Source organism: Ilyonectria robusta (genome assembly GCF_021365365.1).
Source record: "Ilyonectria robusta strain PMI_751 chromosome Unknown BGZ61scaffold_42, whole genome shotgun sequence".
NCBI classification, from domain to species: Eukaryota; Fungi; Ascomycota; class Sordariomycetes; order Hypocreales; family Nectriaceae; genus Ilyonectria; species Ilyonectria robusta.
In genome coordinates, this window is record NW_025764476.1 from 34,641 (window position 1) to 50,921 (window position 16,281).

General features: G+C 49.4%; 7 protein-coding genes across 7 annotated transcripts; 3 read left to right on the forward strand and 4 right to left on the reverse strand.

The window, feature by feature from the left end:
* Positions 1-410: 410 nt before the first annotated feature.
* On the forward strand, positions 411-1,419 carry BGZ61DRAFT_540300 (NAD(P)-binding protein; the record flags this gene model as incomplete). Its single annotated transcript, XM_046254886.1, has 2 exons — positions 411-662; positions 715-1,419. 2 exons carry the CDS (start codon positions 411-413, stop codon positions 1,417-1,419), a joined length of 957 nt encoding a protein of 318 aa, XP_046095487.1.
* Positions 1,420-2,681: 1,262 nt separating this feature from the next.
* On the reverse strand, positions 2,682-4,821 carry BGZ61DRAFT_540301 (carotenoid oxygenase; the record flags this gene model as incomplete). The annotated part of the gene is made up of 6 exons (XM_046254887.1): positions 2,682-3,396; positions 3,498-3,607; positions 3,685-3,999; positions 4,056-4,196; positions 4,284-4,551; positions 4,655-4,821. 6 exons carry the CDS (start codon positions 4,819-4,821, stop codon positions 2,682-2,684), a joined length of 1,716 nt encoding a protein of 571 aa, XP_046095488.1.
* Positions 4,822-5,305: 484 nt separating this feature from the next.
* BGZ61DRAFT_540302 (major facilitator superfamily domain-containing protein) lies at positions 5,306-6,874 on the forward strand (the record flags this gene model as incomplete). Its single annotated transcript, XM_046254888.1, has 3 exons — positions 5,306-5,317; positions 5,377-5,556; positions 5,615-6,874. 3 exons carry the CDS (start codon positions 5,306-5,308, stop codon positions 6,872-6,874), a joined length of 1,452 nt encoding a protein of 483 aa, XP_046095489.1.
* A 214-nt stretch (positions 6,875-7,088) lies between these two features.
* On the reverse strand, positions 7,089-7,973 carry BGZ61DRAFT_499839 (uncharacterized protein; the record flags this gene model as incomplete). The annotated part of the gene is made up of 1 exon (XM_046251450.1): positions 7,089-7,973. One exon carries the CDS (start codon positions 7,971-7,973, stop codon positions 7,089-7,091), a length of 885 nt encoding a protein of 294 aa, XP_046095490.1.
* A 1,571-nt stretch (positions 7,974-9,544) lies between these two features.
* On the reverse strand, positions 9,545-12,012 carry BGZ61DRAFT_465550 (uncharacterized protein). The gene is made up of 5 exons (XM_046247593.1): positions 11,887-12,012; positions 10,438-11,822; positions 9,932-10,387; positions 9,732-9,866; positions 9,545-9,672 (listed from the first exon to the last, which is right to left on the reverse strand). The coding sequence occupies exons 1-5, from the start codon at positions 11,984-11,986 to the stop codon at positions 9,610-9,612; spliced, it is 2,139 nt and encodes a 712-aa protein (XP_046095491.1). The 5' UTR covers positions 11,987-12,012; the 3' UTR covers positions 9,545-9,609.
* Positions 12,013-12,766: 754 nt separating this feature from the next.
* Positions 12,767-13,612, reverse strand: BGZ61DRAFT_499840 (uncharacterized protein; the record flags this gene model as incomplete). The annotated part of the gene is made up of 1 exon (XM_046251451.1): positions 12,767-13,612. One exon carries the CDS (start codon positions 13,610-13,612, stop codon positions 12,767-12,769), a length of 846 nt encoding a protein of 281 aa, XP_046095492.1.
* Positions 13,613-14,287: 675 nt separating this feature from the next.
* BGZ61DRAFT_567127 (uncharacterized protein) lies at positions 14,288-15,000 on the forward strand. The gene has a single exon (XM_046255953.1). It carries the CDS (start codon positions 14,434-14,436, stop codon positions 14,950-14,952), a length of 519 nt encoding a protein of 172 aa, XP_046095493.1. The 5' UTR covers positions 14,288-14,433; the 3' UTR covers positions 14,953-15,000.
* Positions 15,001-16,281: the final 1,281 nt, after the last annotated feature.

Sequence of the window (16,281 nt, forward strand, 5' to 3'; positions counted from 1 at the left end):
CCAGCTGTGAGAGCGGCCGCCGAGATGTCCCCACAGTTGAGTATCAAATCCATCCGACGGCATCTCTCCGGCGTCTCCCGGCATCTGCGAAACACCGACAGCACATTTGCTACGTATCTCATTACAAAGCGGCAGTAAAATTCGGTCCGACAGCGGTTTCTCGGTACGTTTACATGCTTGTATTCTTGGACATTACACAGCGACAGGAAAACTCGGTCCAAAAGCGGTTTCTCGGCACATTGATATGTCCGTTGTCTCGGTCAAGGCGCAGTTACACGTCTGACGTTGTCTTATGTTAGAGGGCTTTATCTATGGCCGATATCTCTTCACCATCTCATCTCAAAGCACACTATTATTCGATAAGAACAAATTTGTTAGCTTCTCAGACTCATTTCGACCAATCCAACACAATGACCATCTCCAGCAACGCTTCCGCCCCACTCATTGCCGTCGTGGGCTCCACGGGGCTTCAGGGAGGCAGCGTCATCAACAACTTGGCCGCTTCCACATTGCCCTACCGTGTCAGAGGACTGACAAGAGATGTCACGAAGCCAAAAGCAAAGGCTCTCGAGAATCAAGGCGTCGAGGTGGTCTCTTGCAACCTCAGTGCGGACAACGCGGCTGGCATTGAGAAGGCATTTGCCGGCGCCAAATACGTATTCGTAAGTCTCGCGAAGGGCCGTTAATGCACGTGGAACTCATAAAAATACTTAGATCATGACCAACTTCTGGGAACACATGGACGAGCACCGGGAGGCGGCTGAAGGAAAGGCCATGGTCGAGGCTGCCAAGAACGTGGGCGTCAAGTTACTCTTGATCTCCTCAGAGGCCAACGCGACCACGGTTTCGGGCGGCAAACTTACAAAGGTGTACCATTTCGATTCCAAGGCATTCATCTCTGACCATGCGCGGAGCCTTGGAGTTCCGTTCGTCGACATATTCGCTGGTGGTTATATGAACAACTTCACCACCTTCTGCCGGCCGCGTCCCGCTGGAGACGGCACCTATGTCGTCGATGGCGTCTGGTCCGAGGACACCCAGATGCCGCTTCTGGATACGTACCACGACTTTGGCCTTTTTGTCCGGCTGGCAATCGAGTCGGGCGAGTTCAATCGTGGGGACGGCAAGGTAGTGTCGGCACATGGGGAATGGCTCAATATCGTGCAACAGCTCGACATTCTCAGTCAAGTGACGGGTAAGAAAATCGCATACAACAAAGTGACGGATGAGCAAAGTCGGGCCGGTATGGTGCAAGCGGGCTTGCCGCCTCATGCCATCGACGACATGAGCGACATGTTCAAGTTCCATGGCATTTGGGAATCTGTCTACACCCATAGCAACCGGGAGAATCTGGCGCGTCAGCCGCGTACATTCAAGGAGTATTGCGAACATGAGGATTGGAGCCAGGTCTTTGCCTAGTTGACGTATCTTGTACCGAAACGGTAGTCTCAAAGTCGTATCAAGGTCTTGACACCTCTCTATTAGTAGTTTTCCTGAAATATTTAGGCTCTTTTAGAGGCACCCTTTATCTATGCCATAAACTGCCGATAATCGTTGTCCAAGATCTCATTTTCGTATTGTGTTGGGAATCCCTGGACGTCCAAAACTTGCATGGCTCCATTTCCGCTGTGGACTAGAATCGAGAAGGGCTAGTTGATGTTCACGTAATCGGGCATTGTGCATGGGATGGAGGCCGAACAGTGCGGTATTTGGCCGTGTCGGCAATTCAATTATCACCGAAACACCGAAAAGGCATAATCGATGTCAGTCAAATCAGGTTCGCTCCACAGAGTGTAGACAGCGAAGAGCGACTCCACATCACCTAACCACCGAAGACACGTAGAGGAGGCCGATGACTCAAGCAGACCAGAACTCATACATATCAGGAAGCGGTATCCAGACATCGACATGTGACCGAGAGCGGACGGGGCCTAAAGACGCTCTATGCCTTGGGCTAAAAGTAAAAGGACTAGCATATAGACACAGCTCAAATTCTAGAACATGTGCATATCTTCAGAATGCTACATGTGTCACCGCAAAGGCCTGAGAGTAGCACCGAATGTCACTATTGCCGTTCAAGTTCAACACAAACGTATCATGGCTGAAAGGTTTGGCCAGTCGCGTTTAGTCAGCCCTTAGCTTATTATTTGTGAGGCGAGATTCACGTCAATTGGTAGCAGTCTACGAGGATCCGGCTTCTAAGGCGCCATCGCGAACGCCCCGCCAGGATCGTCTCTACAAATCAGCTGCGCCATTCCGGAGTAACTAGTACTTAAGCAGGATGCCCCGTTGTCCCACTTGCCTCCGATCAGCAGGCATAGCGAAACCCGCGCGGTTGCGGAGTTGGGGTTAGCGTCTCGGATTGGACCGACCCAATTGGCATCAAGCTCCTTGTTGGCCGGTCTCATCTCGCGTGTCATCGGCTAAGTTTGAGGCCATCCAGTATGGCGCGTGCCCATAAATACGAGGCAGAGTTGGAGGCGGTGCGTGTGGAGTATAGTTGTGTGAATCAAGAAAATACTCATGCATGTGATCGTATCATCGGGAAAAAGGGCTGACGATTCTGATGATTTTAGGGTTCTTATATGATAGTGTAAGATCTTAAATTCCAGAGATCCGCAATTGAAGCAAATAGTGTTCAATTTCTTCATGAATTCCACAAACTATCAAATGAGGAGCTCTCACAAACCGAAAGAACCTTCGACAAACGACCCGTGAGGACCTAGAGCATATACCTGGGGCATATCTGCCCTCGCTACCTCCTCGAATGTCTTTCCATCCAACGCCACAAGGATACTGTGCGTTCCCTCGCGATTGATGACAATTGTCAATACCACACCGTCATCCTCCTCCGTTGCCCCAGGTCGTTGAATAAAGACCGGCTCGCAAGGGCAGCTCTCGCCATTCTCGGGTTGCCAGCCCTTATAAGTCCCGGTGAGCCAATCAGACTTGGCTATGCTGCCAAAGAAGGCCGCTTGAACAGCCTTCATTCCGTTGCCCAGGCGCCCGATTGGCACTGCTGTCCCCGGAGATGCGCCGCCGTTCCCAGCAGTAAAGTACACGTAGCGATACCCCGGTACCATAGACGCGCTCTTGGTAATTCGTGGTAGTTCGGAGGTCACTTCAGTAATAGCGGCTGCGATAGTGACGCGTCCGGGAACCTCGGGATCTGCCCTCTCCACGTCTGCAAGCTCGTACCGTACCAATGTACCATCTTGAAATGGCCCAGCCGGGTCGACGATATTGCTCAGATTGTACTCGCGATAGGGGATATAAGTACCTTGGTAACTGCAGAGGTCCACGTGGATATTCAACTCGCCCGTACTGGCATCCACGTAGTCGTAGGCGTTAACAGAGTGGAAGAACATGAATCCGTTGCCGTCATAAGTTGCCACGCTAAAAACGCAAGGTATGTTTTAGCTCAAACATTGATGTAGTTGAGTATAGTGGACGACCCGGAGAGAATAAGGACAGTCGCCTAGACAAAATAAACTTACTGCTTTCCAGTGATCTTTTCGAGAACATAGAACTGGGTAGGAGATTCGGGCTCATATTCTAAAGCCTCCATGAGTTGCTTGGTTGTGTCGCTGACATCCATATACAAAGGCTATCACAGAGGTTCAATGTTCAGTTTATCTCTTCACATGGGATATGTCGCCGAGGAAGTGAGAAGGCAAAACTCACGTTTCGAATGAAAACCACGAATCTTTCCGTCATAGCCATTGAATGGATGTAGCAAGGCTTGCATGGGAGAGGAGTTTTCCAGAGCAGGGAAACTGGCTTGGACTTTATATCCAGAGCGAAAACAGACATGACGCCGTCCTCGGGGTTGATGAGATAGTTGAATGTCCAACCGCGCTTTCGGTCTTTTGGGGGATGTGCACAAATACCATACCCAGCGAGCTGGGGGTCGATTTGAGCATATGTGAGCATTCGCTTGGGCTCGAGGGTTTTGGCGTCGCAGACTTGCAGCAAGTTAAAGTCCGTATGAACCAGAACCTGTGAAAAAGCATAAGCTTTGTGAGGCGAACCAAAGGTTACTGGAGATGCCACACCTCTTCAGTCCCAGGATCCTGTGCTTTTGTCCCTCTAGAATAAGGGTTGTCGTCAGCTAGGAGGTGCATGCCTCTGCGCGGCACGACGCTCATGTTGGCTTCATCAGGGCCGATGTACCCAGTCGGCAAGTAGAACGATTGCTACATGATTTGATGAGCTCAAATCATATTGAGTAAGGCAGTATATCGTCATGCAATACAATCAAGTGTGAATTGAATGTAACTTACCTGAGCACCTAGCAGGGCAGAGCAAGGGTCTTGAGCGTGCTTCAGTGGCGTGTTCGCATTAATCCCGAACATTGAGGTAGTCAAATAGCCATTCTTTTTCGCCTTCTTTAAAATACCGTCAGACGTGTGACGGCTGGTGTAAAAGACTTCGCCATCGGTCATCCGAAATTTGTGCAGGATGCCTAGGCCATCAAAAAAGTGCTGAAGCACAGCATTCGGCTTGGAGCCATCTTCAGAAAGGGGGACTGTGAAACGACCCATGCCAACTCTGAGTGTCAAATGAGATTAACAAGCATTCTTTCTTGATAAGACACCCATGCGCGAAATGGACGGCACAGGATATTCTAGCCGGCGAAAGGAATTGTATGTACCTCACAAATGTTCCCTCCAGCCAAGTCGGCCAAGCGCCCTTGGTTGGACATTGCACCTCGTTTGGTGTCTCGGGAACGTCCCGAAGATAGGGCGGCACATACTTCAGATCTTTTTCCGACACGAAGTAGTTGTTATAGCGGCATTTGGTCTCCGTAGATGTGTTCATCTTGGGCAAAATTGGGGCAGAATATTGTAGTAATCCTTAAGAGTATTGTGTGGCTGCTTCTTCATTTCCAAACGCTTGCCCGGCACATCTCAGATAAACTAGATCGCTCGGAAATCCGGGTCCATTGAAGAGCCGGTTGGTATTATGGTCATCAATCGCCGTTCATACCGCCATGCAGCCAAACCCGGGAGGCTTCCCCGGATTCCCCAGATTATTGTATGTGGCTGATTGCTGGGTGATCTGAGTGTCCACTTTCTCACCGGGACATCCCGTTGACTCCCCGGACGGCCTTTCGACTGCCGAAATATCTTGCAGTCCAATAGGAATAAGGGGAATTATAATCAAGCCAGAATAATATTATTTTCCTGGAGGTTATTTATCATCGGCTTGGAATCGCAAAATTCTGATCAGAGCACTCGGTATCCCCATTTAGGCATATTACATACTATTTGATATCCATATTTTTGTCACAACTGCAATATCTATGTCTCCTTGGGTATGTAAAGTTCCACCTAACTCACAAGTCAAATTTGAATATGCTGACATGGTAGACAGACTTGGCCGTTGTGGTGGCGGATCTTGATCCTACTCAATGTCAGCTTTTACAATTTGTTGGGCAATGCTTTCGCCGCAGGAGTACCACCTCTGTTTGAGCTTATCATCAAGGAGTTCCACTGCACCCAAGAAGAAGCATCTCAATTATCAACCTATGTTTTACTGACCCTCGGACTCTCCGTATGTCTTGCCTCAAGGCCAGGTATGGCAACAACACAGCTAACTTCCACGTCTTCAGAACATCTTCGCACTCCCAGCAGCGTCCCTCATCGGCAAACGATATACGATCCTCTTATCGCTCGTCTTATTTCTTGCAACGAATATATGGTCGGCAGAGGCACCTTCGTACTCTTCGCTCCGAGCCTCCCGTCTCTTGGGAGGCCTAGCAGGAGGGCTCATTGAAGCTCTGGGGCCGACCATTGTCGCGGAAACTTTCCCACAGCACCAACTCGCGAGAGCAATGGTGGTGTACGTAGGTTTTCTGGCGGCTGGATCTGCACTCGGTCCAGTCGTTGCTGGAGCGGTTGCACAAGGCGTGGGTGATTGGAGGTGGTATCAAAGAATACTGGCTGTAGCTGTTGGTCTCAATCTCATGAGCTCCATCTTTATGCTACCAGAAACAACACACGATGCGATGGGAATAAGTGGACCTGTTGCCATAGTAGAAGACGATGCCAAGCCTGAAGAAACCAGCGTCGAGTACGCTGAGCCTCCCGGACATCAGTCTGAGGCCGTGGTTGAAGGGTCCCCCACCCGCATGTGGTTAAGAACGGAGTGGATGAAGAGATCATTCTCGAGCCATTATGTCGAGATGAACTGGAGAGACGCTATTCTGCGAACCATCCAGCCGCTTGAGCTCATCGCTGCACCTCAAGTATTAGTCACCACGTTCGTTTTCGGTCTGACCATTGGCTGGACGGTCATCATTTCCATCCTCGTCGCCACGGTATATGCTCAACCGCCCTTGCTATGGAACTCTCTCAACGTGGGGCTTCTGAGCATCGCACCCCTGGTAGGACTGCTGGTTGGACTTCCCATTGGAGGTCTACTGGCCGACTTCTTGTCTAATCGCGCCGACAAATCATCACGCGGTCACGACCCGGCAACGAGACTGCCTAGTGTCCTCCTCGGCGCCCTGATTAGCCCTGCTGGATGCTTAGTTCTCGGATACGGTCTACGGAGACCCGAAACATGGATCCAAGTGTGCATTGGGTGGGCCATGCTTTCTCTTGGCCTGACAAGCTCCGCCAACGTACTTTTGACGTACGCTGTGGACTGCTTGCCATCGCGAGCTGGGCACATTGGCGCTCTCGTCAATCTAACCAAGAATTGTGTGGCCTTTGGCGTCTCTTATGCATCTGTCAGCTGGATGCAGAGTATGGGACCTGTTAATCAATTCGCCGTAATGGCAGGTCTGCTGTGGCTCGCCTATCTTTTTGTCATTCCAGTCTGGCTGTTCAGCAATAGGTTGGCTCGAATTACCACCAAGCTGGCGTGAGTGGGTAGTGGGTGATGCTGTCAGGCCAGCAAACGGGTTGAGATTGGGTTTATCGTACTGGGTTCACAATACATACGCTACAAGTAGCTCCTAAGTCAGTGTGTAACAAGTCGAGCATTGTACCACCCGAATCCGAGGTTCTTAAATCACCTCTCCACTCTTTCGTAGCGTATAGCGACCGAAAATTTGCCTGGAATAGTGGAGGCCAATCATATTAAGTCTCATTAGAAAAGGAGTTTGGTAGAATTGACACTAAATCACCCGATAGCCTCTTAGCTTCCCTTCGCAGCACCCGACTTTCATCCATAGCCATCATTCGGCTTTCATACTCTTCGCCGAACCCACCCCATTCTGAACACATGCTAGAATCGACAAATGTAGAGCTAGGGCCAACCACAGGCTCATCTCCAAGGTATTCTTTCCACCAGCGCGTGATGTCTTTCGACACAGATTCCCACGCAGCTATGGGATCGGGCTGAAGACCAAATGCGGCAGCTTCCCGGGCCTCCAAGCTCATGACGAAATCAACCGCTGTCTCGAGAGTGGTCCTAACAGTGCTCCCAGAGTCTACTCCGACATCAACCTTGTCGACAATGCTTTCAAAGGTAATAGGCGCACTAAGACGCTCCTCGATACCTGTACGCACTAAAAGCACAGGAAGCCTGCCAACGGTTTTTGAGTTCTCGCTTCGATAGCTGTCGGCACAAACGATGACAAGTAGGGCTTGAAACAGCGGCTGGAGGACATGTAGCCTGTGGTCGTTTAGTTTCTCAGGTAGCCAGCCCTCTATTTCCTGGCCTGAAGCAACCAACTCGTCGTAAGCCTGGTGACGTGCCTGCACCTCGGCGCAGATGACACTGTTTAAGGCGACAACACTGCTGATGGTTGTCTTTGATGGTGAAGAGTCATAAGGTAGGTCTGGTGGTGTGATAACCTTGCAGAGGAAGCGGTGGCATTCGATCTCGCTTTGATACGGCTGGAACCACCGGCGATAGATGTAATTGTGAAGTACTTGACTGAGTGCTGAAAAATGAGGGCCTATTGGAACATACAATGCCACTGACTTGTTGCCTGTATCAAGGACTTCTGATATTGTCATTTCGGGCAAGTGGTTGATGTTTTTGAGCCATGCTCTGTAATGCAGTGTAACTCCGAATAGATGAATCATATGCCTATGATATGCCTCCATGTTCGTGCGAATGAACCATAGAGCTTCGTCTCTCGTATATCCAGTTGAGGGCCTGTCAACCGGTGGGATGCCATATGATGAACCCTGTGGTATAGGCATTATGGAGTAGTAAATGCTGAATAGTGGAGTGGAGTATCGATTTATGGGATGAAGGATGATGAGTCTATGTTGGGAAAATTTGACGGACAACCGGGCTTAAATATCGCTACCGATTACACTTCGGACCCAAAGGATCACATGTTCAACTTGAGCCGTTGCCCCTTCACTCGCCATTCCTACAGCCATCCCTGTTGGGTTCTACTCCATGGATAATAAAGTTTGCTTAGACCCTTGGTTGCTTTGCATCATCGGCGTCCAGCCAAGCAGCTGTTGAACTCTCTGAGCAAAGTCAATCCTTGGGGGGGGGGGGGGGGTGTAAAAGCTACATCATAGAGACCCGGACGGGTTGCGGTACCAGTCTGTAGGCAAAGGCTAAGAGCGTCTTAGCATTGGGAAATATTGCTAGACTTGAGCTGCAGGCATTTTCATCTCACAGGTCAGGTCGGAACCAGGCGGCCGCCAGTAAGCCCTTGGGTCTGGTGCCCACGGCAAGAAGTAAGCGATCTGGAATATTGTGCGTTTTCTACTCTAGGTAAATTTGGTGCAAGCGAATTGGCAATAATCAGCGCGGCGGCGCGCGGGGCCTTTGTCGTGGTCCCAGTCGAGATGCGCTCTGAGGCGGAGAAGCAGCAAGTAAGCATTCGAACGCGAATCTGCGACTGTTTAAATTGCTGTTTTAACTTTTTCAAATTGAAAAGCCTGATATTTGGTTATTGTGGTAGCATTGGGCAACAAATGCTTGGATTGTGGATAAAACTGTGTTTTTTTGACCTTGTGCCGGCAACTTGCTCACCTTGAGGGAGCAGACAGAAGTTAAATTAGTTTGGATTGGTCCGGAGGTCGCAAGGGATCAACTCAAAAGACACGTTACAGTCACTCCCCGTGCTTGACGCATAATTGTTCACAGGCTGGCTCTTTGAAGACCCGGTTCAGCTGAGCTAATGCGGTGCACGTTTCCTGAAAGTGTTCGGCTGGCGTTGCTTCGGTGGCTTTTCTTCGGTGGCTGTGTCCCAGATTTCATTTCCCCCATTATGGCTTACCTCTGCTCGTTCGTAATATTGTTGACCGAATGACTATCCATTCTGGCTGTGACTCATGTACGCTTGCAGGGTGGTCAACGTTATTTCTTTGGTTTTGACATTTTTCGCGACCTCAAAACTTTGGATCGTTAGCTTTCCCGCCCCGCAATGATGACAGTGAGTAAGAAACATCTTCCGTTCCGGAAGGTAAGAAACGGTGTTCTCCTCCTTGGCCTGATGCGGTCAAGGCTGAGGGCTAGTATTATCGGGCATTCAAGGACAGCGAACCCAGTTTCTAATGCGATGGTTTGCTTAGAAGGGAACTAAAAGCGCCGTACATTTCCAGAGTTATTCACCTTGATGCCTGGCATGTTAAAGTGAAGGTGATATCCTCACAAATGATGGACTTGGTGTAATCAGTTGTACAATTATGACGAACGAAGATCCTCATCAACAATCACACCAATGCTTCGAAGTCCACTGCGACGACCCTAATTGACCCCAAACATGTTAGCTCAACATCAAGCGCGTGTACTTAGTGCTCACTTACCCAGGCTCCGAATGCTCCGAACATACCCACAATGGTACCATTGCTAGGTCGAAACACATCCCAGACAGTCGTAACGGGGTCAAGGTGGTTAGGAAAAGGGATGAATTCTTTTCTGCGACCTAGGTTTGTTTCAATCTATTCATTCACCTGTCAGTACCAGCGTAGAGCCTGACTCGAGTTCTTGAGCAGCCAATACGCACCGTAAATCCCTGGAGAACGTCGATATCATATGCAGCCTCGAGTTGGATAATCCGCTCGCCCGCAGTGGGGTCCAACGTCAGGTTGGAAACGTAAATGTTTTCTGCATCCGGATCAAACCTTTTGCCGAGGACGACAGAATCGCTACCATCCACAAAAGAGTTGAACCTGAACTCAACACCATGTATACATAAAATCCCTTCGAAACGTATGGCAGTAGCCCAAAACACAATCTCGACTAGACCGCCAGTGAAATCCCCGTTCTGTCCCCCAAATATGGCCCTAGACCAAGGAATATGATTGGGTTTCGGTGGAAGGTCTGGATGCAATGGTCCCAAGGCTTGCAAACCAAGTCGGGGCGGCTCCGGGTACCAGAGTTGCGTGTCTCTCTCCGTCCTCTGTGAAGATGTAGCCCCAACTTCACTACCCGCGATTGAGAGGGATACCAACTTGAGCGCCTGTGTGCGTCAGTACCTAGACGTGAAACAAACTGGACGCAACAACCTACATCGAAACCAGCTTTGATATACCCTACAGCAACAGGCTCACTGCTTGACAATACCAAGTTCCGTCTCGCTATTCCTTGGTAATCTCCGACCCAAGCTGATAACGATCCGGATGTTGAGAGTATACGGATTCCTCGTATGCCACGAGCATCAATGGCAAGATGAAATCCAGCCAGTTTCTCTTGCCCGCCCTTGTCATTCCCCCAGTCAGGGATTGCTTCCTGTTCTGGGTGAATGAAGCCAAGTTTGATTTGCTCTTTGCTGCCGCGATCTATCTTGATCCCCGAGATGTATGTCTTCTCAAGGATAGTCGCGTATGAAATGGACACAGCTCCACAGGTGGCGGGCAGTGTGACAGCGCGGCACCACAATGCCATCGAGCCCTCCTTGAACGCTCCTTGTCCCCTGTGTTCGAGCAAATTACCTGAGGCTGTAACCCAATCCATATCCATGGCCTGGGCGTCAGGCTCGAAAAATGAGCGCACGGTGGTTCCATGGCAATATCCCGCCTGTTCTCTTTGCTGGAGCAATCCGCGAAGTTGATTTGTGTGTTTCCAAACTCGTTTTAGATTTCCGATTTCCGGTGATAATTCAATCAGCCTCATGCCGTTGTACATGGATTTCCATGACCCAGGTGACATCACTCGAAAGGCAACCTCGCCTACATCCTCGAACTCTCCTCCCAGTTCAAATCTGGATCGCCAAAATTTGTCGGGCAACGGCATGGAGCTATACGTACGTGAAGCTAGCCGGAGGTTCAAGACATCTATCGAGCCCACCATGCAAACAATTTGGGATAGGATCTCTCGGGGTAGAGAGGAAAATGAATCTGGCTTTGCGGGTTCCTCGGGAGGTCGGCTCTGCAAGTCCAGGATCCCAGCGTCTTGATTTCGCTGTGAATGGAATATTTCCTTGAACGTCGGAATGTCAAAAGGATCCAACTTGCCCATATCGCAGATCTGTTGAGTGAGTAGGAAGGGGGCTTCCTCGCCTACGTAAAGAGTCTCTTGTTCTCGTTCGCGATCGCATATACTGCCATATGTGTGACCCCAATCTATGGCTGATACAGAGATGGGTTGCGATCGGCAAATATGGAACAAGTCTTGGATATCCACCGTCAAGCCATGGGACAGGCAGTTGGCAGAGAAGAGCTCCCAACAACTGCAGTGAAAAATGAAGCCCCAAACGGGAGGAGGCCCGTATCCCCGGCGACATGATTTGCTAAAGCTAAATCTCAAAGGATCCAACCAAACCATGGGCGAACCAGGATCTCTGCGGGCCACTCCAGTTCCCATAGAAGCTTCATAAGGAATATGATGGGAATAATACTCTGCCTCGCCGACTCCCGATAGGCGAGCGGAGTCCCATTCATCGAGAGTAGAATACACTATCTCGGCGAGACGATGTCAGAGCAGTGTGACTTAACATGGCTTGAAGATGCAGACACTAACCAGCGCGAAAGCAGCGCATCCATTCAGGCAGTGGGGGTGAGCTGCGGCCATCAATGAACTTGGCAACAGGAGCACCGCATATGAGGCAGTCGGCAAACATTGTGAATTGGTAGATAACGACGTGAGATGCGAGTAGATGCCTTCTAGATTTGTGAGAATTCACCGATATATGGGATAATGGCTCAAAAATATTGCTGTCCCGCAAAAACTGCGCCTCTTACGTGTGAGGAAAAGTGGACCGAAAGTGGACCGGGGTGTGAAGCGGACGAAGTCAACAAGTATCTCATCTTTCTTGCATTAACGAACAGTTTCTACAGCGAAGGCAAATCGTATTGTTACTACTATTATATTTCTTAAATACCGATGTTATTACAGCTTATCAAGGTATTATAAAGATAACCAGTTAGACTAAAAATCTTAGTTTTTATTATTTATTATTTATTATTCTTTTTGTAGAAATATCTTATTAGACATGAGTATATTCAGAATTATCGTCATTGCCGTTTTATGACTCCTACATATTACTCTACAGAAAACAGCTTAAAAATAGAGCTGCAATATTTAAGCTACACACCAGATACACACCCAGCTACTAGAAATTAACATCGTTAGAAGTCCCGGCACAGATGTCTCTCTGTTCCCAATCAGGTCCAAGAGACGCAGCCTAGACTGACTCCGGTGCAAGCTATGTACAGATTATCGACTTAGATGTCTGTTTTCCGAGGAATCTTTGACAGAACTTCAATAGATGTTTAAGAACTCAATACTTTAACTTCTACTGCTATATTCTGCCCTTCACCGTCCGCCCGAATTAACTCATCCTCCCCATCCAAACTCAAACAAGCTATTATCTGGCTTTCCCACAACCAAATTTCTTTGCCTAAACATTCTCAACCTCGTCACGTGTAATAACCCAGAGTTTCTTGCTAAACGGCCCCTTAGAAATCCATGTAATGTGCATTCCCGAGGTCAATCCAATTGCATCACCTGCTTTGAAACTGTGCTTGACACCGCTCTCGGTCTCTATGACATCTACCTCGCCTTCAAGAAGCAGAATCGTTTCGTCGCCCAGGACTCCAGTGTAAGGCGTGCTCAATGTTCCAGAAGCATCCACGTCTGATCCAGCGATACCTTTGCCAGATCGCCAAACACCGCTCAGCATGGTCCCAGTCGAACCGCCGCTGCGGATGAAATAGAGCTCGCCAGCTACCAATGGGCCTTCCTTGGGCTCAGTGAAATGATAGTCGGTCCACTCTTGTGGGTTCTCACTGACATGGTTGATTTGGAGGTCGGTTGGCGGGCTGGCAGTAGCACTGGTTCCGTTCCAGATGCACCAATACTTCTTGAAGAACGGAGAATCAATCTCCCAACGGACCTCGAGCCCTTTGGGGGAGCTAATGATGGCTCCGGGGCTGACGGTAAACTTCTTGCCGGTAGAAACCACAGTGAGGGTGGCACAACCATCGATAATACAGGCCGTTTCGTCACCAAGGGGAGACGAATAGGTAAGGCTGTGAGAGCCATCAGGAGCTGCTCCTGGAGAAGTAGGTCCAGTTCTCCAGAACCCAGACGAGAGGTTCCCGGAAACACCGAACGCACGTGCAATGCTGACTTCGCCGTGGACTTGTTTCCCCAACTTGGGCTCTTCCCACTCAAAAGGAGTCCATTTGCTCGATTCCGGAGCTTGGGCGCCGCGGTGGATGACGTGAGTGTTGGGCTGAGCCATGTTTAGAATACTTTCTTTGGGCTAATGGAGAGCTGAGGCTTAAGAGCGATGATCGATGTAATTCACTTAGAGATTGGAGATTCAAGATGTGGAGATGCTAGGCGAATACTTATGTATTTTCTCGATGGGTTCATTATCCGGTCTTTGGTCTATTTGCTGAACATCAACCCTATACTTTACCCGACGGTTCTCACCTACATCTCAACTCCCTAATGTCGAGATGCGATACCTGGTTTGCCTCGTGAGCGTCGCGTATCTCGCGTATGTCGTGTATCTCGCGTCCGTCGTGTATGTCGTGTATCTCTCGTCACTACGCACCCTTCTTGCCTGCACGGCGTAACCTAGAATCAGGCCATTCCCCTCATTCTCGGCGCTCTGGACGCTGTCTAGCGCGTATCGTCACACTCAGCAGACTGTGAACTCTAACAGCCCGCTTCCCCGCGTTCTTATCAGGGATCACTGATCAGCAAGTGATTGACAATCCGCCCTTGTCCAGAACAAGTAATTTGAGAGTGACCCCGGACTTCGAGGCTGCATGCTCCACACAGTCTAACGCAAAATTCATCATGGCTACAATTTCCATATTCGGTCGGCTTTAGTGGGCCCAGACATACAGCATGTACACGACCTCACTCAAGCTTGACAGTGATGCTCGGAAAACTGTTATCCGTGTGTAGTAACTATGCGACGAGGACAATATATTTGGACGTCTTTCAATCTTCTTTTCTACCTCTTGTCATTATAGCAATCCCTTCTCTTTGCCCTTCATCAATATCTGCCTTAAACCAATCTTTGCCATCATCTTGTCAAATTCGAACATCATGCCTATTTATCTTAGTATGCAGCGGGTTCGCTTCTCTAGCCCCGACGCCTATGAGAAGTTCAAAGTTATCTTCGCAGACACACGTCGCCACCTCATGCCTCTCCCAGGCTTTCTGCATCTCACCTGGTGGGAACATCCTGACGATCGGAGCTGGTACAACGAATGCAGCTTCTGGACAAGCCGCGGCGCTCTCTACGACTGGCACAAAAACACCTACCATAAGTACTGCAAGGCGTGGGCTGGAAACGGCGCCATTATGGAAGACATAATCACCAACTTTGAGCTTGTCGGAACACGACTGCTACGTATCTGCCCTGCTTGTAATTTCACACAAGACAAGAAATACGATTTGGCACAGGAGCAGGCTGTACTACGCGAAGAGTGCCCTCAGTGTGGCTTTCACTTCCCGGTCTTGGAAGAAACTCCTTCCAGCTTCGCCGTCTTCAAGGACGTCGCTATGGCCCCGAGCCAGGATGACGGCGCGGCATCCACGGAGGGGGGAGCAGCGAAGGATTAGTGCAAATGATTTCATAATTGAGAAAGGCGTGTACATCAGTGTGAATAGGAAAAGTGGTCAGATAGTGTGCAGGGGCATGGTGGAAGCATCAAACACACCGTCCGCTGCGCATAGACATTTACATTACTACCTGTACTACGCCGATAAATACACATCCATAACAGTCATGATGTACATGACGGTCCTTTTTTCTTTATGTAAATAACAGAGCACAGAAAACCAACAATCCGCAATACCCTAGTGCTTGATAGCTCTATTGGATCAAAGTGTCACATGTGACTAACAGCGTCGGGTTCTCGGAAATGCCAGGTATCTGGACGCGTCGGAAACCTCGGCAATTTCACGATTGAATCGGACTAGTATGGAAATCTCATCCCGTATTTAAAAGGAGTAACCAGTCAGGCCCTATTAGATACTGGGTGTGTTAAGCAGGTCGATATAACGCCATACCGCGAATGCATGCAAACGTATCCCCCCATCTCCCCCCACTGTATTACCTCCTTCACATAGTACGTATTTTTAACCCCTTACGTCTAATTGGCCGTCTTAGATGAAACAACCCACTACCTAGTGACAGGTAGTGCGAGATAAGCAAACCACGAATACAGAGGGAGGCCGTTTGTACACCTTGTTATCAGCTGATGGATATTAGCCCGTGCGATGCAGTGTGATGCAATAGATTTGAATCCGAGATAACATCCGAGCAACAGCCTAATCCAATCTAGCTTCAACTGCAACGCCGCCTTTTCCCCTCCACTTGAAGGGAGCGGTGGGGAATTAGTATCCTCTGACTGATGAAGGATGTCCTTTTCAGAAGTCGTAATTAATTGCCATATCTTATGCAGCTATCGGTTACTAGTGAAAGCCGAGGGTTCGTGCCTGAGACCCTCGAAACAAAAGCTCTTGCCTTGGATGGTCTAAAGTAGCATCACATCTAGCGTCCCCAGAAAGCTAGATCAGCTTTCAGCTACCTTTGGTTGACTTCAAACGCGCATCGCATTGTCAGTTGCTACATTCAACAGTCTTCTGTCTCCGCTGAGGACACTACACCGTATGATCCTGCTCACCACCTGCGGATATCAGCCAGTAGCGCGTGATTATCCGCTAGATCCGCGATGACATTAGTGGCATTAGGGGTATAGCACTGACAGCTAGCCGACTGACACAAGTATCCTACCTAGGGCTAGCGTATCCAAACTCTCCCCGCATCTACTGACGGCCCAAGACTCCTTTACCCGCACGCTTCGTCGATTCCACTGGTCTAGTTCAGTTCATCTTGTCAAGTTCAAACCAGAAATTGATTGACTGTTTTCCGCCGCTCTTCATTCA